A 20,448-nucleotide genomic window follows, 5' to 3' on the forward strand; every position below is an offset into this window, starting at 1 on the left:
TGTTGCATCGAGTTATCCAACGTCTATGCGTGTTTGTCTCCTTTTAGAAATTGTTGTTTTCTCTCCTCTCATCAAAGCACCAGATGTAACCACAAAAACATTTGGTTCTGAAGTCACAACTTCATCAATTTATCTCCAGAGCTTCACATTTTCACCTTCAAATTAACTCCTGAAACCACTAACTGTATGTCACAACTCACATACTAATTTTGACATTCACAATGAGCAGACAAAGCCTATGGTTTTGATGGGTTAGCTTTAAAGAGTTCATGAGTTCTCACCATTCTGAAGACCCATCCACAGCTGTTTATGGTCTTTCTTCTGCATGTCATTGATGACCTGACTCTTGTGTTTAAGTGCATCAGCCTCTTTAATGCAAGACATAAAATGTGCTTCTATCACAGAGTTTGATGCGCAGTGAAGCAATTCATGTTCTGGGAAGTTCTACAAAACAAAGCAAAATACAACTGTAGCATTAGGCGGCTGCATACAGTGGCTTGCAAAAGTATTCATCCCCCTTCATTTTATTCACATTTTGTTATGCTGCTGCCTTATCTTAAACTACTTTAAATGATTATTTTTTTTACATTAATCTACACTCCATGCACAATAATGACAAAACAAAAAACTGATTTTTGACAGCTTTGCAAATTTATTAAAAATAAAAAACAAAAATAAGTACATTGCATAAGTATTCATACCCTCAACTCAGTAAATGGTTATAGCGCCTTTACAGTCTCAAATCTTTTTGGGTATGATGTGAAAAGCTTTACACATCTGCATTTGGCAATTTTCTGTCATTCTTCTCCTCAGATCCTTTCAAACTCAGGTTGGATGGAGATCATCAGTAGACAGACATTTTCAGGTTTCTACAGAGATGTTCAGTTGGGTTCAAGCACTAGCTGGGCCACTCAAGGACATAGACAGAGTTGTCCATAAGCCACTCTTGCATTGTTTTAGTTGTGTGCTTAGGATCATTGTCATGTTGGAGAATGAACCTTCTGCCCTTTCCAAGGTTCTGAATGTTCTGGGCTAGGTTTTCATGATCATTATCTCCGTATTTTGTGTACAGTACCTGAAGCTGAAAAACACCCCCACATCATGATGCTGTTTCCACTACACTTTACTGTTAAGACGGTATTGTACAGGTGTTGAGCAGTGCTTGGTTTTCTCCAGACATGATGCATGAATCTGAGATTCATCAGACCAGAATATCTTGTTTCTGACAGTTTGAAAGATTCGTTGAAGTATGTTTTTGCATATTTCAAGTTTCCATGTGTCTTCACTGAGCAAAGGCTTGAGTCTGGCCACTAAGCCATAAAGCCCAGATTGGTGGAGTGTTGATGTTTGTCCTTCTGTAAGTTTCTCCCATCTCCATATATGATCATGGAGCTCAACCAGAGTAATCATCAGCTTCTTGGTCACCGCTCTAACCAAGACCCTTCTCCATCGATGGCTCAGTTTGGACAGGAGGTCAGCTCAAGTACGAGATCTGGTGGTTCCAAACCTCTTTCATTGAGGATAAATGGAGGCTACATGCTTCTGTGAACCTTCAATACAGCAGTTTTTTTCAGAAGTCTTCCCCAGATCTGTGCCTTGATACAATCCTGTCTCAAAGCTCTACTGGCAGTTCTTTTGACCTCATGTCTTGGTTTTTACTTTGATATGCATTTTCAGCTGTTGCACCCTTTATAGAGAGGTATGTGCCGCTCCAAATCATACTTATTCAATTGGATTTGGCACAGGTTAACTCCACTCGAAGTGTATAAACATCAACAAGCATAACTAATGCTTCTGAGCTAAATTTCAAGTGTCCCAGAAAAGGGTATGAATACTTATGCAATGTACTTATTTTTGTTTTTTACTTTTAATAAATTTGCAAAGCTGTCAAAAATCAGTTTTTTGTTTTGTCATTATTGTGCATGGAGTGTAGATTAATGTAAAAAAATAATCATTTAAAGTAGTTTAAGATAAGGCAGCAGCATAACAAAATGTGAATAAAATGAAGGGGTATGAATACTTTTGCAAGCCACTGTATATGAAAAAAAACACCTAACCCTAAAAATATTCTAACAAAAGGTTTCTCAGCAGTTTTTTGTAGTATTAGGTGTCCTTAATAACATACTAAAAGTTTACCAAAGTTTGACCACTAGAAATGTATAATTTTCAAGATGGCGTCCAAGATGGGCAGGAAGCCCTTAAAATATCCTAACTCCTTCATTATTTGACCTAGCCAAGTAATCTTGGTGTCTAACCCTATGTTGTCTGGGTCTATGAATCCATTGGACTTGTCTAAATTGCACTGACATGATTACAAACTTATGGAATACATGCTTTTGTGAGATTACTGTAAGGTTTTATCTAGGGCTGCAACAACTAATCGATAAAATCGATAATAATCGATAATGAAATTCATTGGCAATGAATTTCATTATCGATTAGTTGGTCTGTGACGTCACTTGCGAGCTGCGCAGTTATAAATCAAGCGCATCTTCTTCCCTTTTAAAATTACCGTTTTAGATGTGTCTGTCCGTGCAGCATGAGCTGCGCAGTTTTAAAGTCAGATGTGGTTCTCCGTGGATGCGTCTCTCCGTGCAGCGCGAGATGCGCAGTTTAAAAGTCACACGTGTCTCTCCGTGCTGCGCGAGATGCGCAGTTTAAAAGTCACACTTGTCTCTCCGTGCTGCACGAGTGACGCAGTTTTAAAGTCACACGTGTCTCTCCGTGGATGCATCTCTCTGTGCGGCACAAGTTGTGCTGTTTTAAAGTCAGACGTGTTTTGCATGCATCTCTTCAAGCTGCAGTTTTAAAGTTTAAAGGGGAGAGGTGTTTTAAATGACAAAATTAAAGATTATATTAGTAAAACCCAATTTGTGGCGTTTGCACTTTGCAAAGTACATAATAGGCTAAATACCCTGATTTGGTGGTTTATTTAGTTCAGAGGTGGGTAAGGAAGTACATTTACTTGAGAACTGTACTTAAGTACACTTTTTGAGTATTTGTACTTAAGTATTACTTTTTCTGTTTACTTTTTACTGTACTTCACTACATTTGAATGACAAATATCGTACTCGGTTACTAACGTAACCTCGGTTCCCTGAGATACGGGAACGAGTACTGCGTAGCAGGACGCTATGGGGGGAAAACTCCTTTTTCTCCGATGACTGAAGCTTTACAATAACGCAGTGAATACTGCACGGCCATTGGTGCTTGCAAAGTAAAACTTTGAGCCAATGGCAGCGAAGCTGCACGGACCTATGGCGATGGTGCCCGCCAAAATGGGCGGGGCTTATGGCTATTCAATTCAATTTTATTTATATAGCGCTTTTCACAATGTGCATTGTTCCAAAGCAGCTTTACAGGAGCAAATAAGAAAAACACAGAAAGGTAAAACACAGCACAGTGCATGGTGTTTATAGACCAAGCAAGATCATTATAATAAGTAATATCTAATAAATAAATGAATAAATAAATAAATAAATGCAGTCTATATAAGCAGACACATCACCGTAGGGTCCTCAGGTTACTTCGACTGAAGCGACGACCATATGCAGCTTGTAAGCACGGCCAGGAACGCAGTACTCGTTCCCGTATCTCAGGGAACCGAGGTTACGTTAGTAACCGAGTACGTTCCCTATCGATACTTCACTCGTACTGCGTAGCAGGACGCTATGGGGAACCAGTGTAATCCCGCCGTGCTACAAGTGGAACGAAAACATCATATAATCCCGAAGCCGTGGCTCGAGGATAGGTATGGGGCAGGGAATCCTGTGGAAGGCGGAAAAGCCAAGCTAATAGGTGGCCTAATCCGGTTAATCGTCCCAGTAGTGTGCTAGGTGCTGGTGTGGTTGGGGGCAACCCCAGCCCAGCAGTAGTCTTAAGCAGAAAGGACCCGGGCCTGTAAGGCCGGAACGTCCAGACTGTAGAATCTGGTAAATGTGGAAGGCGAAGCCCAGCAGGCCGCCGCACAAATATCCACTATGGAGACTCCGCTAGACCATGCCCAGGAAGAGGCGACACCTCTAGTAGAATGGGCTCTAACTCCTGTGGGGCATAGAAGGCCCAAGGAAGAGTATGCCAGCGCGATAGCCTCAATTATCCATTTAGATAGTCTATGCTTCGTGACCGGAGACCCTCTGGTGCGGTTGCCAAAGCAGACAAAAAGCTGTTCCGACTGCCTGAATGGGGCGGAACGCTCAATGTAGATCTTAAGCGCTCTGACTGGACAGAGCAGATTCAGCTCCGGGTCCTGCTCGGAGGAGGGGAGCGCGGAAAGTGTCACTACCTGTGCTCTAAATGGAGTAGAGAGCACCTTAGGTACGTAACCATGTCTAGGTTTGAGGACTACCTTAGAGTTGTCAGGCCCAAACTCAAGACAGGAGGGGCTCACAGAGAGCGCCTGTAGATTGCCCACACGTTTTACCGATGCTAATGCTAGCAGCAGAGCGGTTTTAAGTGTTAAGGGACGGAGGTCCGCAGACTGTAGAGGCTCGAAGGAAGGGCCCTTCAGAGCTCTCAACACCGTGGGCAGATCCCATATGGGAACGGTGAGGGGGCGAGGGGGGCGTAGCCGCCTGGAACCCTTCAAGAAACGAATGACCAAGTCATTCTTTCCCACTCCTTGGCCCGCTATGGGGGCATGAGAGGCTGCAATTGCTGCCACATAGACCTTGAGCGTGGAAGGGGAGCGGCCCTTATCCAACAGCTCTTGCAGGAAGGACAGAATTAGTGATATGTCACAGGATTCTGGGTCTGCGCCGCGGGTTGTACACCAGGTGGAGAAGACAGACCACTTGAGGTTATAGAGTCGTCTAGTAGACGGAGCTCTAGCCTGTGATATTGTGTTCATGACACTCTCGGGGAGGACCGTAGGCTCCCGTCGAGAGGCCAAAGGTGCAGAGCCCACAGCTCTGGCTGGGGGTGCCAAATCGTGTTGCCTGCCTGAGAGAGGAGGTCCCGTCTCAGGGGAATAGGCCACGGGGCTGCTACGAGCAGCTGAGACAGTTGCGCAACCCAGGGCTGGTTCTTCCAGAGTGGGGCTACGAACAGCACCTTGTGCGCCTGTTCTCTGATCCTCCTGATCGTCTGTGGTATGAGAGCGATCGGGGGGAAGGCATAGAGGAGCCGGTTGGGCCAGTTGTGGGCCAAGGCATCCCTGTCCTTCGAAAAATAGGTTGGGCAATGAGTGTTGTCTTTGGAGGCAAAAAGGTCGATTTCTGCCTTGCCGAAGACTTCCCAAATTTTCTGAACCGACTTGGGGTGGAGCGTCCATTCCTCTGAAGGGACGTTGTTCCGAGATAGCATATCTGCTCCCTGGTTCAGTCTGCCTGGCACATGAGTTGCCCTTAGTGAGCGCAGATTGCACTGAGCCCATTCCAAGAGGCAAAGTACCAGGGAGAAAAGGCGTCTTGAGGAGAGGCCTCCCTGGTGATTTATGTAGGACACCACTGTCATGCTGTCTGATCGGACTAAGACGTGGCGGTCCCGTAAGACCGGCAGGAAGTGGCGAAGAGCCAGCCATACTGCCTGCATTTCTAGGCAGTTGATGTGCAGGCCCTTTTCCTGAATCGACCAGTGGCCGAAGGCCGGTGTGCCATCGCACAGAGCCCCCCAACCCGTTTTGGAGGCGTCTGTTGTGACCACCTTTCGTCTGCATGTGGTGCCCAGGGGCACACCCTGCTCCAACCAAAGAGGATCCCTCCATGGGGCTAGAGCTGTTACGCAGACCTGATCCACCCAGATGCGTAGGCGTCCGAGACGCCAAGCGTGAGGCGGAACTCTCGGTTTCAGCCAGTACTGCAGAGGACGCATCCGAAGAACACCCAACTGCAGTACTTGAGATGCGGAGGCCATGAGACCCAGCATCTTCTGAAACGCCTTGAGGGAGCGTGACGCTCCGGGCGTAAAAGAGGCCGCGAGCTGCTGAATGGCTAGGGCACGGTCTGGCGTGATTCTGGCTGTCAGACGGTTCGAATCGAAAACCGCCCCCAGGAACGAAATCCGTTGGCTGGGGGACAGAGCGCTTTTGGCGAGGTTGATTCTGAGTCCCAGGCATTCCAGGTGACTGAGGAGGAGGGACCTGTGGGACCTTAGCTCTTCCTCTGACTGTGCTAGAACAAGCCAGTCGTCGAGGTAGTTCAGAATGCGGATTCCCGTCTGCCTGAGAGGGGATAGAGCCGCGTCCATGCACTTCGTGAAAGTGCGGGGAGCTAGAGACAGTCCAAATGGAAGGACCATGTATTGATATGCAACCCCTTCGTAGGCGAATCTCAAGAATCGTCTGTGATGGGGGGCTATCTGGATGTGGAAGTATGCGTCTTTCAGATCCAGGGAGAAGAACCAGTCCCCTGGGTATATCTGCGAGAGGATCTGTTTCAGTGTAATCATTCTGAAACGCCGTTTCATAAGGGCGCGGTTCAGATGTCTGAGATCGAGGATGGGGCGGAGACCGCCATCCTTTTTGGGTACGAGGAAGTAGCGGCTGTAAAAGCCCGACTCGGTTTGGTCTGGAGGAACCGGTTCTATGGCTCCTTTGTCCAGTAAGTTCACCAACTCCGTGCGCAGAACGTGTGAACTCGCGCTCTGGACTCGGGTGGTGATCATCCCGCGGAAACGCGGGGGTCTGCGAGCGAACTGGAGTGAATATCCTTGAGATATTATTCCCATTACCCAATCCGATATCCCGGGGATGGCCCGCCAGGCCTCGGCCCGTATGGCAAGGGGTTGAATGCATTGGGGAGGTATGCCGCCTTTCGGGGGCTTGACTCCTGTGGAGAGTGGAAGAGGAAGGTTGCTCTTTTTCTGACAATGTTTGTGTTTTATATAAGTGCCCGCTATAACAGCGGTGGGTTGTGCGGGCGTTAGAACAGACCCGGTATTCACATTTTGAAACAAAAACACATTTTCGCCGGCACCTGGAACAGAACGGGGTGTTTGGGCGAACAAAAGAGCCTTCTTTGAAGGAGGTCCAGCCGCAGCGAGACACGGTCCCTTCCTCTTCCTTTCCTCGGTCTCAGGATGGTGCCTGAGGCGCAGGGTCCAGCGTGATTTTTGGCCGGGGTCCCTGACTCTGAGGGTGGGGGAAACGTCTCCCGGAGCGAGATCGTTGACGCGTCTCATCTCCTGTTACCTTCTGGGCAGCGGGGGGCGTGGCCTTCACCGGCTGCTGAGTTGGTGCTGGCTTGGGGCGAGCCGACGCAGGTCTGGACCCGGGTCTCTTGGGCAGGAAGTGCTTCATGGCCTGCGAAGATTTCTGCGCTGCGGTGAAGCGTTCCGCAAAACCCTCCACTGCTGGTCCGAAGAGGCCGGTAGCGGATATTGGAGCATCGAGGAAGGGGACCTTGTCTGCTTCCTTGATCTCTGTAAGCGTCAGCCACAGATGGCGCTCGAGCACCACGAGACTGGCCATCGATCTGCCTATCGCCTGGGCCGTGGCCTTGGTAGCGCGTAGGGCGAGATCCGTCGCGCTCCGCAGCTCTTTGAAGGGCGCGATATCTGTACCGGACCCGTCCATGCCCTGGAGGACTTTGGCCTGGTACACTTGAAGCACTGCCATGGAATGTAGTGCTGAAGCCGCCTGGCCGGCGGACGAGAATGCGTGTCCAGCGAGGGCCGAGGTGGTTTTGCATGGCTTGGAGGGATGGGTCGCTTTTGCCGTCCAACCGATGGCCGAGGGCGGACACAGATGTGCGGCCTCCGACTCATCCAGGGGAGGTAGCTTCTGATATCCTTTTTCTTCCGCGCCATCGACCGAGGTGAGAGCGGAGGAAGAAGAGGGTCGTAGACGGGCTGAGTAGGGAGCGCGCCATGACCTGGTGAGTTCATCATGAACCTCCGGGAAGAACGGTGAAGTTCGTTGACGAGGGGCTTGGCGGCGCCCTGGCAGGAACCATTCGTCCAGGCGGCTGCGAGCGGGTTCCTCCGGAGAGGACCACTCTAAGCCCAGCTCCTCCACAGCCTTAGTAAGGACCCGAAAAAGCTCGGAATCCAGACCCGGCGCGGGTTCGCTGTGCTCTATAGACGGCAGGGGGGCGGGGTCGAAAGCCGAGCCCGACAGCTCCTCCCCGTCTGAAGCCGCTAACGACATGCTGTCGTCTTCTTCGAATTCGCTTCCGCCAAACGAGACCATGCCGCCGGCAGACGCCGGTGGACGCTGGTCGGCTTGGGAGAAACAAACAGGCGAATTTTCTCTCTGTGGAGAAGGCGAGGCACGCCGAGGGGAGGTGAGCTCGCGCTTCCCCGAGCGCTTAGTTCCTCTACCCCGCTGCTTCGTCTCCGTAGAGTGAAGCGGGAGGGATCGAGAAGCGGATTCGCTCTCTGAGAAGAAAGCTATCCGCGAGCGCAGAGAGGAGAGACTCATGTTCTCGCAATGAGGGCATTCCGTCTCTCTGAGTGCGTCTTGAGCATGGGAAACTCCCAAACATGAGACGCACTCGCCGTGACCATCAGCGGCGTGCAGGGATATCCCACACGAATGACAGTGACGGCGCCGCATTTGCAACAACGCCGCAGGAAATTTGCTCATAGAAAAATTGCTCTTTTAGAGTTCGCCGGATGGCGGCAGAGAACAGGAACCGGCGCTGCTGAGACCAGCGAATCGCTGAGCAGAGAGGTCCAGTCCGCTACAGTGCTTTTTCCGACGGCGAAGCTATCAGTCCGAGTAGCGAGGTAGAAGTCGTCGCTGAAGGAGAAGAAATCTGAGGACCCTACGGTGATGTGTCTGCTTATATAGCCATAAGCCCCGCCCATTTTGGCGGGCACCATCGCCATAGGTCCGTGCAGCTTCGCTGCCATTGGCTCAAAGTTTTACTTTGCAAGCACCAATGGCCGTGCAGTATTCACTGCGTTATTGTAAAGCTTCAGTCATTGGAGAAAAAGGAGTTTTCCCCCCATAGCGTCCTGCCATGCAGTACGAGTGAAGTATCGATAGGGAACTCACTTTTCATGGCACAAAAAAATGATTTCCTTGGCCGACCCTCCCCTCGCTCCCACGTTTGGGAGAGACTATTGTCAGTTGCTTCTAATATGACACACCTGAATCAACTCACCAGGTGTATTAATTATGGAGACATTCACAACATTTTGGGAGAAGGCTAATGAGTTCAGTTGTGTATACTTTTCCCATATCTGATTTACTTATTATAAGCAAAATATGTAATTACATTTTTATCCGATTAATTGATTAATCTGAAAAATAATCGCCCAACTAATCGATTATCAAAATAATCGTTAGTTGCAGCCCTAGTTTTTTCTTTGTTTGGGGTGAACCAGAGATGTAAACGATTTAGCCTATGTCATGTAACTCCTACTCAGTACGTGTTTTTGGACACATTTTTTGCTTAAACACAGACTTGACATTCAATGTAAAAGTTATTGCACCCAAAAGTAACTTAAATTGGAGTTGTATAACTTTGATCATAAACAACTCTGAATTAGCCCGAACAGAGGCCTGTGTATGGACCCTCTAAAATGGTCACTCATTTAAATTTGAATAAGGTAATACATATGTAATGCATCCTCTATAGATGTTGTTAGTATAAAGGTGGCATTACACTAAACCCAAGAAAACTAAATTTACAATTTTCAGCAATTCAGAAGATGGTGGAAGAGAATACTGACATTTGATATTGCTTGCCTCATTGAAATGTTGTTGGCAGCAGTGTATACAATTTTGCTCAAACAAAATTCATCCTTGACTACTTAAACCTCCCATCCCCCCACCCAGATTTGTAACACATGAAAAAGGCCAACAATATAAGTGTGTTAAGAGAGGATGACACTGTTGAATTAGCTTGAGGAAAAAGTACACTCCAAATGCAATTTTGACCATGAGTCATGTTGTTGTAAACCAAGAAACTTGCCCTATTTGCTGTAAAAACTTAAGAGATGGCTCTGATGTGGTTGAGATTCATCAGAAGGGAGCTGATGGAATAAACAAAGTGTACAAAGAGGCGATGACGTACACAACCAGGTGATTGAGACATCTGTCCACCAGCAAATGTCCACGAAAAGCTCTTTGCACTGACTTTCCAGTCATCATGTGCTGGACGGCATTTGATCCATAGACAACTTCCATAATGTTCCTCAGTCCTGTTCCTTCCATCAGTGTGCCTATTGCACCAAGTAGGTTCATAAAAGTATGAAAACCTCCAAGCATTAAGACTACGCTTTTAAGGGGACTACTCTGTGGTGCATCCATGATCATCTCTGCTGCTTTCCAGTACAGTGGCTGATCAAACGTAATAACGGGTGGAGCATTGTGTTTGATAGCCAGGTCACAAACAAAATCCAAGGTGGACAAAATACACGTTTTGTCTCCAGAGTACAGGTCAATCATTGGAAAGCAGCAGAGATGATCATAGATGCACCACAGAGTAGTCCCCTTAAATGATGACAGCACAGTCATTGGCCTTATTCAAGACGGTGATGAATCTGCCTACAGAAAGGAGGTTGCTCAGCTGGCTGCCTGGTGTAGTCAAAACAACCTAGAGCTGAATGCATTCAAGACAGTGGAGATGATAGTGGATTTCAGAAGGAACCTTCCATCACTTCCTCCCCTCACCATCCTGGACAGCACTGTGGATACTGTGGAGTCATTCAGGTTCCTGGGCTCCACCATCTCTCAGGACCTGAAGTGGGAGTCCCACATAGACTCCATTGTAAAGAAGGCCCAGCAGAGGTTATACTTCCTCCGTCAATTGAGGAAGTTCAACCTACCACAGGAGCTACTGACCCAGTTCTACTCAGTGGTCATCGAATCTGTTCTGTGCACTTCAATTACTGTTTGGTATGGCTCGGCCACCAAATCAGACCTTCGAAGACTACAACGGACTGTTCGTAGTGCTGAGAATATTATTGGTGCTCCTCTTCCCACACTTCAGGACCTGTACGATTCCAGAGTGAAAAACAGGGCAAGAAAAATCATCATTGACTCCACACACCCAGCACACAAACTCTTTGATCTGCTGCCCTCTGGCCGGCGCTTTAGAGCACCGAACACCAGGACTTCCAGACACAGAAGCAGCTTCTTCCCCCAGGCAATCTCCCTCCTAAACAGATAACTGCTCCTTAAGAGCAATATTCCACTTCCACTACTCCTATAGTGTGCACTATAGTGCCTTATTATATCTACATCTTATGTATACATGTATATAACACTACCTCTACTTACTAAATTATCCATTTGCACAAGTGTACATACAATCTGTTAATATGTTTATTCTACTATATACTACCCTGTACAATGTCTCTTATATGTTATTATCCCCCATTTTCTGTAAAATAGTCTTTATTTTATATATGCACAATTTAGAATATTTTAGACTGTAAATCGTATTATATTGTATTGTCATTGTATTGAATGTCTGTACTAGAAGCTTCCAACACCAAAGAAAATTCCTTGTGTGTGCAAGCACACTTGGCAATAAAGCTCTTCTGATTCTGATTCTGATTCTGATTCTTAAAAGCATAGTCTTAATGCTTGGAGGTTTTCATACTTTTATGAACCTACTTGGTGCAATAGGCACACTGATGGAAGGCATCATTAGGCACCACCTGGTGGACAGATGCACAACTGCCTGCCGAACACAACGGGTATATGGACTACCATGCATGCCTGCTTGTGGACCATGTCAAGTTGGGAATTGTGAGAATCACTATAATCAATCTCTATGGGAGGAAGAGTGTGACGACTAATGGTAAATCTAGTGAAGGTCACAGTTCAAAAAAGTATAAAAAATAAACCAGAATAAGAGGAAACAACTGAAGAAAATAGAAAAAGTTATGTATAAATAAGAATAGTATTAAAAAATATATAAAAAACAAAAGGCAAAAAAAGCATTATAAAAATATACGAAAAAATAAAACACAAAAAATAAAAGGGGTTAGCGGAACTGAGCCCTCACGTGGCAGCCCTGTTTTGACAAATTTTACAGTACCACACAGTTCTAATGAATTTATTCTTTATTGGAATCAAAAGAATGGTTAAACTTATGAACCACAGAAATCACCAACACTAGGCAAAACGATATGAGAAAGGAGAAATATGCAATTACTTAAGGGAAATTGTACTTATTTTTCGCATAAATATGCTTGTAACCAATTGCTTTAATATACGTATAGTTGTACTTGTAATCACTTATCTATCATGCAAATATGCCAATGAGAATAGTACATGGCCAAAACATGTATCAGGCACCAGTATTCCTGGTCTAGGAGGAATACAAAGGAGTAATGGTAATTTTAAGGACCTGAGGGCCACCATTTTGAAAATGGGGCCTTTCTTGGAGTCAAACTTTGGTAAACTTTTAGTGTTTTTAAGTACATCTGATACTACTGTAAACCACTGAGAAACCTTTTGTTAGATTTTTTTGGGGTCAAGTCATATTTGCAGCTGACTACATATTAATTCTCTCATGACTAGGGTAAAATGAATAACGCAGTCCACACACCTTAAAGTGCACTGTGATATTCCAAGGGAGAGCTGTGTTTGAAGCATGAAGGTCAAACAACACACCAGTGGGGTAGTGCCTTAAAAATGACAAGATCATATTTACAGTCCATAAAGTAAAACACTACAGCATCAGCAAAACAATGTATGCCTCATATGGTTGATGCAAGTACCACAGAGCATATACAGCACAAATTAAAAGTCAGACACTTGTCTGCCACCTAGTGATGCAACACAGCAATACACTACTCACACCTGAAAGTTTTCTGGGTTCTGGGAGCACACATATTGATATATGTGATAAAAATGTACTTTGAGTGCACTGTATGTCGCTTTGGATGAAAGCATCTGCCAAATGTATAAATGTAAAATAAATCAATTAAATAAAAATATCTTATTGAATGTACTAGGAGTGATGTGTTTTCTTTGGAATAACGCACACAAGTTGCTACTACCTGACAAGATTTGCACTTACATTTCCATATACATTTGGCAGACACTTCTATCCACAGCAATTTACACAGCATTCAAGATACACACTTTATCAGTATGGGTGCCCAGGGAGTATCATTGGTGTTCTAAGAAATCACACTTGTAGCAACACTGAACTGAGTAAAGCCTACAAAACTACTGTTTTAAAAGGATACTTCACCCAAAAATGAAAATTCTGTCATCATTTACTCACCTTCGAGTTGTTCCAAATCTGTATAAATTTCTTTGTTCTGATCAACACAGAGAAAGATATTTGGAAGAATGCTTATAACCAGACACATTTTGTCCCCCATTGACTACCATAGTAGGAAAAAATACAATGGTAGTCAAAAGTGCCCCAGAACTGTTTGCTATCCTACATTCTTCAAAATGTCTTATTTTCTGTTCAACAGAACAAAAAAAAGTATTTTTCCTACTATGGGAGTCAATGGGGGACAGATCTGTCTGGTTATGAGCATTCTTCCAAATATCTTTCTCTATGTTCATCAGAACAAAGAAATGTATACAGATTTGGATCAACTCGAAGGTGTGTAAATGATGACAGAATTTTCATTTTTGGGTGAAGTATACCTTTAAACATTTACTTGACACATTTTATTTTCTATAAATACATTAATAAATGAATTTGTCAATTTAGCATGGAAAGCCAAAGTTGATGTCACTCAAATGGTCACAAATTTCCGACACTTTTCAGATCAAATGTTTTAAAAGTGTGTAACTCACAGCACTTAATACCACATACCATTTAAGTGGTGATCCTTCATACTCAAACCAAATCTCCTCAACGTCCTCTGTCTTCATTACTTTGAGAAAATGTTTCTTGACTTTATCAGTAACTAGTGTCAGGTAGCTGACGCGTGGGAGTAGAAGCTGAAAGAAGATTAACACGGGTCAAACAAAATAAAACCAATAATTGTAGAAATGAAGTGTTTTTGGTCTTAGCTTACATAGTAAGGTTCTGCTTCTCTCTCTGTAATCTCTTCAGGAGACAATGTGAAACAGGCCGGTATCCTCCCAAACCAAACATCTCTCAGCACGTCCTTGTCATCTGCCATAATCTGCTTTCTCCAGGTGACACATACAAGGCCTTAATGAGTTATGGATCTGTTGAGGACACAGACAGTGAGCTGGTATTTGATAGCATCAGCATAATATTTGAAAACAGATTAAAGTTACTAAACACCAACAGAAACTTACGCCTAACACACTAATGCAATAAATTGACAAGAGGAAATGAACCAACCAACCAACATAAACTGCGAGTTTACGCAAATCTAATCAGATTTATTTAAGGTTACATCAAACTATATCTGCTTACATTAAACAGCTGTTAGTATTAAGGGCATTGTAAATGCAGAAAACACTGATAGCCTTTAATTTAAAGACATTAAAATAGCCACATATAAATGTGTATTTTGATCATTGTTCGTATTCCTTAAGATTCCTTTGTAACTATCACAAAAGTCATGTTGTAACAAATTCATTACCCACTGTTTACTAACAATGATTACACAGACAGAAAACATATAATCGCACTTGAGATCACTTCCGAACTCCAACAACAACCTTCGATAGCAGCCACCTTCACAATAAAAGTCTCAGCACGTTTCAAAATAAAATTGGACAGTTTTATCCAGGACTACGACACTACTTGCAATCATATCAGCGGTTAATAAAGTGCTTCCATACTATTGTATTATTAAAATGTACATAACCTCGCTACTATAAAGTAGGCTATCTTATATTCTATAAATTAGTGAAACATTGTGTTGGCGGCATACTGGCATAGACATAATATAATACCCAGACCCGGCATTGGTGCTACAATGCAGCAGCGGAGCAGCCGCCAATTGGGTTACTAAGGCTCTCACTAAATCCTTTTTTGACTAAATCCTGATTTTTGGCAAGTTTAACAATCATAAGTAGTTTAGATGGTTAGAGTTAGGTTAGGGTTAGGGTAAAGGTTTCGTAAGACTTGAAACACCAAGAATTTAGTCAAAACCAACAAGCCACGCCCACGGATCTGACTCGAAACATCAAGGATTTAGTGAGAGCCGCACGGGGCAACAGCGCCAGTGGATAAGGCAAAAGCCCTCTAAACCCATACAAGTGAACGGGGGGTTGCGCTTTTTTGGCATTAAAAGCACAATCGCGTTTACATTTCAATGGTTTACGATATACGTAGAGGACAAATGTATCATATCTCTACTTACTTAATATATCCATAGTAATACTTTAAAATAATCGTTGTCATAAGGAATTGTGAAATATAGCCTACATTAATTGTGCCTGTTATTCATGAGAATCCACTAGATGGCACAATGTCTAGTGATATGTTACGGATATGCAAGACAAGCAACAGAATACAATAACCACACGGTGCAGTATCAGCCGAGAATAAAACACAAACATGTTGAGATTATCGATCAAATCGACCACCCAGGGTAAAATTATTTAATTTACATATTGTCTAAAAATATTTTTAACTGGGGAAATGGCTTTTTCTGTCATAATTTTGTATTTTCAAAAATAAAATATGTTATTTTGTAAATCCGGTAAAACAATTACAGCAGTAAAACATGTATGTGAGATAGTAAAACAAATGTTGTGCATTATAAATATGAAATAAGTATGAAATAGCAGTATATGGTAAAATAGTAAAGACCGAAGATTAATATATAACCCAAAATAGTTTTTCCCAAGATTTTAAAGTGAACGAGCTGAGTTCTTATCATGTGCATTTCATCTACCTTAAATTATATCACTTTAGCGATGTGTACACAATTATTATGCCTAAATGAATGCTTGACAAGCTTGGATTTTAACAGTTCAGTTTGACAATAAATATTTTTTCAAGTCTAACCATCTTTAACTAGAGCCATAACGTTTCTGTACTCCACGTAAGTAATAAAGTTTTATAATTAGTTGAGAAATGAACACGTTATTGTGTTTATACGCAGAAAACCCCTAGCTTCACCATTTACTTGTATGTGTAGTCGGCTTTTGCCCTGACCAATATGGCGGCGGCATTGACGTACGATCCAGCGACAGTGGGGCGTATATGCTTAAAACGTTGTGGCTATGTGGCTGTGGCTACCCGATCCGTCCCGGAAACACGATTTGTTCTGCGCATGCGCGAAACTGACGTCACTTCCTGTTATCGGCGACGTTTTACGACAGTCTTCTCGACCTGGGACCCGCTCGGAATCTGGCAGGGGTGCATTTCTCGGCATTACACCTGTTCCGGGCGTCTTCGAATTTTATCATCAAAGGTAATTAAATTGCGTTAAGCGATTTTATAATTAAAAGGAGAACTGACAATCTGTTACAACCTGGGTCATGTGCTTAATTTACAAAGTTATATTTAAAATATCGAGCTACATTAACTGTACTTGTTAAATTCCCGTATAGAATAAGAAAACGATAGAACCCTTCACAGAGATGCTAATGGTTTACATTAAAATACTACTATGAACCATTAGCTTTTACCATTAAAACCATTACAAATTTCTTTCTTTGTAGTGTGATTTGTGCATTATTTTATATATTAATTATAAAATCAATTTATATATAAAATTGGTTAAATTTATGTGATGTTTTTATTGACCTTTATGGAGTTTAATTTTAGTCAGATATCAGATAATATGATATTTCTTTTAACTGCAACTTTTTCATGCTTTTTTTCTTCTTCAAACAGGCGACAGACTCTTCTACACCGGCCCAATTAAACAGTACATGCGGCTAGTTGTCCTGTCCGAGGAAGACAACCTGATGGTTTTGGAGATAAGACTTACAGAACCATATTTAGGTTTAGACTTAAGATAATTTACTGGCCTTGTTCCAGGCATGTTATTTGGTTACAGTTTCCAAAAGGAGCCTCGTTCTCAGGCTTCAAGTTTGTATAGAGCCTCGTTCACAGGCTTCAAGTTCATCAAAGAGCCTAGTTCTCAGGCTGCACACCTGATAATTTAATTGCACGTTATGTAATTTTGTGTTCTCTTTGGAATCCCAGACACATTGCAAGCTTCATTGACCCAGGATCCTGGACTGAAAAAACAGGAAGAGACCTTGAGGTATGTTTTAAATGATGGAATTGTGTCAAGCAAATGTATGTATATAACTAAACATGTTTATTCGACTGTGCTCTGGAATACTTGATTCTGATTGGCCAGTTGCAACATTCCAAGGTTTGATATTCCCAGATAACAAGCACACAAAACTAATAACACATGGTAACCCAGTCTTTATCACACTGTCAGGCTTTATTCTGCGATAACAACCTGCTGCCTGTACATCATCCCTTACCTAAAAATTGCAGTTGTTTTTTAAACTAACTGTGGATGCACTTTTCCTTTTCCAGTTTTTTCCTCAACAGTCCAGTGGGGATTCTTGTGGTGTCTACATGCTGATGGTAAGAATGTTTAATTTATCAAAGCTGTTAGATAATAAAACCAAAGTCTTACAGTGTTATTTGTGTTTCACAGTATGCTCTCAGCATCTGCACATCATGTCCCTTAACATTCACAGAGGTAAGCTGGATTTTCACACAAGTATGTCATTGAACTACTGGTATGTGTGCATTTTTTTTGTGTGTTTGTGTGTTTTAGGAGGAGGTGCCATTGATTCGCCAGTGGTGGTGCATTAACCTCATGGAAAGATTTTGCCTAGAAGGGTATGATAGATTCTACAGATATAATTTCAGTATCTTGGCTGTATTAAGTTAGCTAAAGCTATTACATAGAGTTCATATACATTTACATATATTTTCAAAGGCATGGACAGAGGTTTGCATACTGGACCGAAGAAGCATCCCAACTCCTTCAGGGGATCGTTGAGCCTGTGTTTAGGGTGTCGAAATTCACCACCACCAAACTGTCACCCAGCAGAAGAGTTGTGGATGACAAGGACATTGATAAGGTTAATGATTATACAGTAGTGGTTATACATGAAGCATTTGCATGATTGCTGAATAAATAGTATAACTGTTGTGCCATTTTACTATGTAAGGAATAAATGACTATAGGCCATTTAATTAGTCAACCAATTAGAATGAAGCATAAACTTCATTTACTTCAATAGGTGCAGCAGCCAACCATTGTCCGAGACCTAAATACAGCGTGGTACTGGGTACAGAATCACAGACACTTATTCCGTGGGGAGGTGACAGAGCCTGCCTTTTTGCAGATGAACAGGGGTGATCAACAAAATGCCATCAAGAACCTCTTGGGGGGTCAATTCTCTGAGGCGAAGGATGCCTTTTTGTTTATATTTCATTACCAAGAAGACATGGAAACATTTTTGTCGTACTGTGTTGATGACCAAGGCCTGAAGGTCAATGCTATGTTCTACAAAGAGAAATGTAGTGTGTGTGCGCGTGTGTGAGTGAGTGAGTGTGCGTGAGAGAGAGAGAGCGAGAGAGAGAGAGAGAGAGAGCGCGTGAGAGTGTGCATGTGCGTGCGTTTGTGTGTGTGTGTGTGCGAGCCTGTGAGGAATGGAACAAATGTATAAATAAATTGAAAGAATATATATATAACTGTATTCTGTGTGTTTCTTAAATGCAGTTAAATATCTAGAACAGTTATGTAGAACCTATCTTTAGAAAATGAATAGAAAGAAAACACATCTGTATGAACATCTGTATTTTCCAAATTGTGTCTAGCAAATTTGACCATTTATTTAATTCAATCAAGTTAATTTGTGCCACATATTAACCAAATTTTAACCGAAATGGATCGGGTAGTTATTTTTTATGACCACCTTAAAACAAACATGCATTATAATTCAGCAACAATTTAACAAGCCAGGAAATATCTCAAAGCATTGTAAGAAACAAATTAAGAAAAAAGAAACTTATACAGATATAATAAATACATTTATTAATAAATGTAATAAAAAATATATATATTAAACTCCGAGTGTAAAACAACAGCAGTAACGGTATAGCCTACATACCCGAAACTGCCGTAAAGTGTTTCGATTTATTTCGGACAGGAAGTGACGTCAGTTTCGCGCATGCGCGGAACAAATCGTGTTTCCGGGACGGATAGAAGGGATACAGTTACGGCCGGAAGTGATGCAAAATCTCGCCATCAAATTATAATAAATTATGTTAGCTAACGCCTACACCTACCACAACGCTAAACCTAACCTTACAATAATAAAAATGTATGCCATTGTTTTGTTTCAAGAGGCACACCAGTAATGTTTTTTTCTAAGGCATTTTTATAAAAGTGCCTAAAATATCCTAATTTAACTAAGGTCTAGTCCCGTTTTAAGATAAGCCTTTTCTGTGAAACCGGGCCATATTAATTGTTGTCAGCGTGATAATAGGCTTGTTTGAGATGCACCTTGCCTCGCCTGAAAAGAAGAAGAGAGTAGGCGGCTGCAGTAAGAGGAGGAGTGAAAATAGCGCAGGCAAGACGGACACTTCCCAAATCGCGCTGTCGAGTCGACTGGAAACGTCAGCAATAGATCGCGTTCAAGTTTTTTATCGCATTTTTCTTGGGCCAACTGAGTTTAAAAGTGTGAAATGTTCTAAATCGTATATTAGACAAACTCTCAACCATGCCAAGGCTGTACGAAATAATTTAGATATGTTATTTGACAAACGAATGCTTAAACTTAGAACCTCCTATTTCAAGTTTCCAGTTTATCCCCCCAAAAATTAAAAAAAATTAAATTGTATTTGATATTTATACTTCTGGGGAGTTCCTATATTGTGTAAATTCTGTAACTCATTTCCAGAAAACACAGACCCTATTTTTTCAGAGCATATTTTCTTTAATTCCTGGACAAAGTGCAATAATTGTGGTTAAATTAGAAAAAATGTTGTGAATTTAACATGTCGTTTATAAAAAATGTAATATGGAAACTGTGAAAAAGGAGGTCAAACTTTTTTTATATTAACAACTTACTTTTGTTAGCTAAGAACTTAATTCCCAAATGTATTTTTTTAATTGTTTGTAGTAGCCTATTTAAGAATTATTTGGGACAATATTTAAAAATGCTGTCAAAAGCAAATAATAAAAAGCTGGAATTTTGTTAGACTTTTTCGATAATATAAATAATATTTCTTGTTTTTAATTTATTAATTAGGATGGATTGAACATTTTGATTTTTTTCTTTCTTTTTTGTCATTGTTGTTTGGTTTGTATTATCTTTTATTATTTTTTCTCGTCTGTTTTTGAATGTAAACTGTATACCATCTTGTTTTGTAATGTTTTTGTTATAATTTAATAAAAAGCGCTTTTTATGGCAGAGGAAATCTATGCAACTGAATTGCCACTGCTTTTACATCAAGGTGGTTATGAGGACTATATATTTAGGTGTGTTTTTTCCACATATAAATCTCAAAACCTACTTCAGTTAATGGACATTCTCTCCCAATGAGCATTTAAGCTGTGTCGTCAGCAAGTTCTTTTCATCAGCGCAGTCGGTGGAGAGCAACTGTGCCCGACTGAAGAATCCGATACAGCCGCCTGGCCGTCGCGAGAGTTTTTTGACACACG

The 20,448-nt window shown here is 42.4% G+C and overlaps 2 protein-coding genes across 7 annotated transcripts in view; one reads left to right on the plus strand and one right to left on the minus strand.

Moving 5' to 3' along the window:
* The window catches only part of atg5 (ATG5 autophagy related 5 homolog (S. cerevisiae)), a 44,635-nt gene extending 30,111 nt beyond the window's left edge, over nucleotides 1–14,524 (minus strand). For 2 of the 6 annotated variants that reach the window (XM_057339607.1, XM_057339612.1), the window contains exons 1-5: nucleotides 14,428–14,497; nucleotides 13,888–14,044; nucleotides 13,683–13,810; nucleotides 12,450–12,528; nucleotides 282–444 (exon numbers count right to left, since the gene is read on the minus strand). In XM_057339607.1, the coding sequence (XP_057195590.1) occupies nucleotides 282–444; nucleotides 12,450–12,528; nucleotides 13,683–13,810; nucleotides 13,888–13,995 (478 nt within the window). In that variant the 5' untranslated portion in view covers nucleotides 13,996–14,044; nucleotides 14,428–14,497. Of the gene's footprint in view, nucleotides 1–281; nucleotides 445–12,449; nucleotides 12,529–13,682; nucleotides 13,811–13,887; nucleotides 14,045–14,258 lie in introns of all 6 variants that reach the window. The other 4 variants (XM_057339609.1, XM_057339610.1, XM_057339608.1 and 1 more) reach the window with 4 other exon arrangements.
* A 1,482-nt stretch (nucleotides 14,525–16,006) lies between these two features.
* LOC130557646 (uncharacterized) lies at nucleotides 16,007–18,432 on the plus strand. The gene is made up of 7 exons (XM_057339606.1): nucleotides 16,007–16,212; nucleotides 16,953–17,013; nucleotides 17,301–17,351; nucleotides 17,425–17,469; nucleotides 17,548–17,612; nucleotides 17,713–17,857; nucleotides 18,020–18,432. Exons 1-7 carry the CDS (start codon nucleotides 16,022–16,024, stop codon nucleotides 18,320–18,322), a joined length of 861 nt encoding a protein of 286 aa, XP_057195589.1. The 5' UTR covers nucleotides 16,007–16,021; the 3' UTR covers nucleotides 18,323–18,432.
* Nucleotides 18,433–20,448: the final 2,016 nt, after the last annotated feature.

This window comes from Triplophysa rosa, linkage group LG8 (assembly GCF_024868665.1).
Source record: "Triplophysa rosa linkage group LG8, Trosa_1v2, whole genome shotgun sequence".
NCBI classification, from domain to species: domain Eukaryota; kingdom Metazoa; phylum Chordata; class Actinopteri; order Cypriniformes; family Nemacheilidae; genus Triplophysa; species Triplophysa rosa.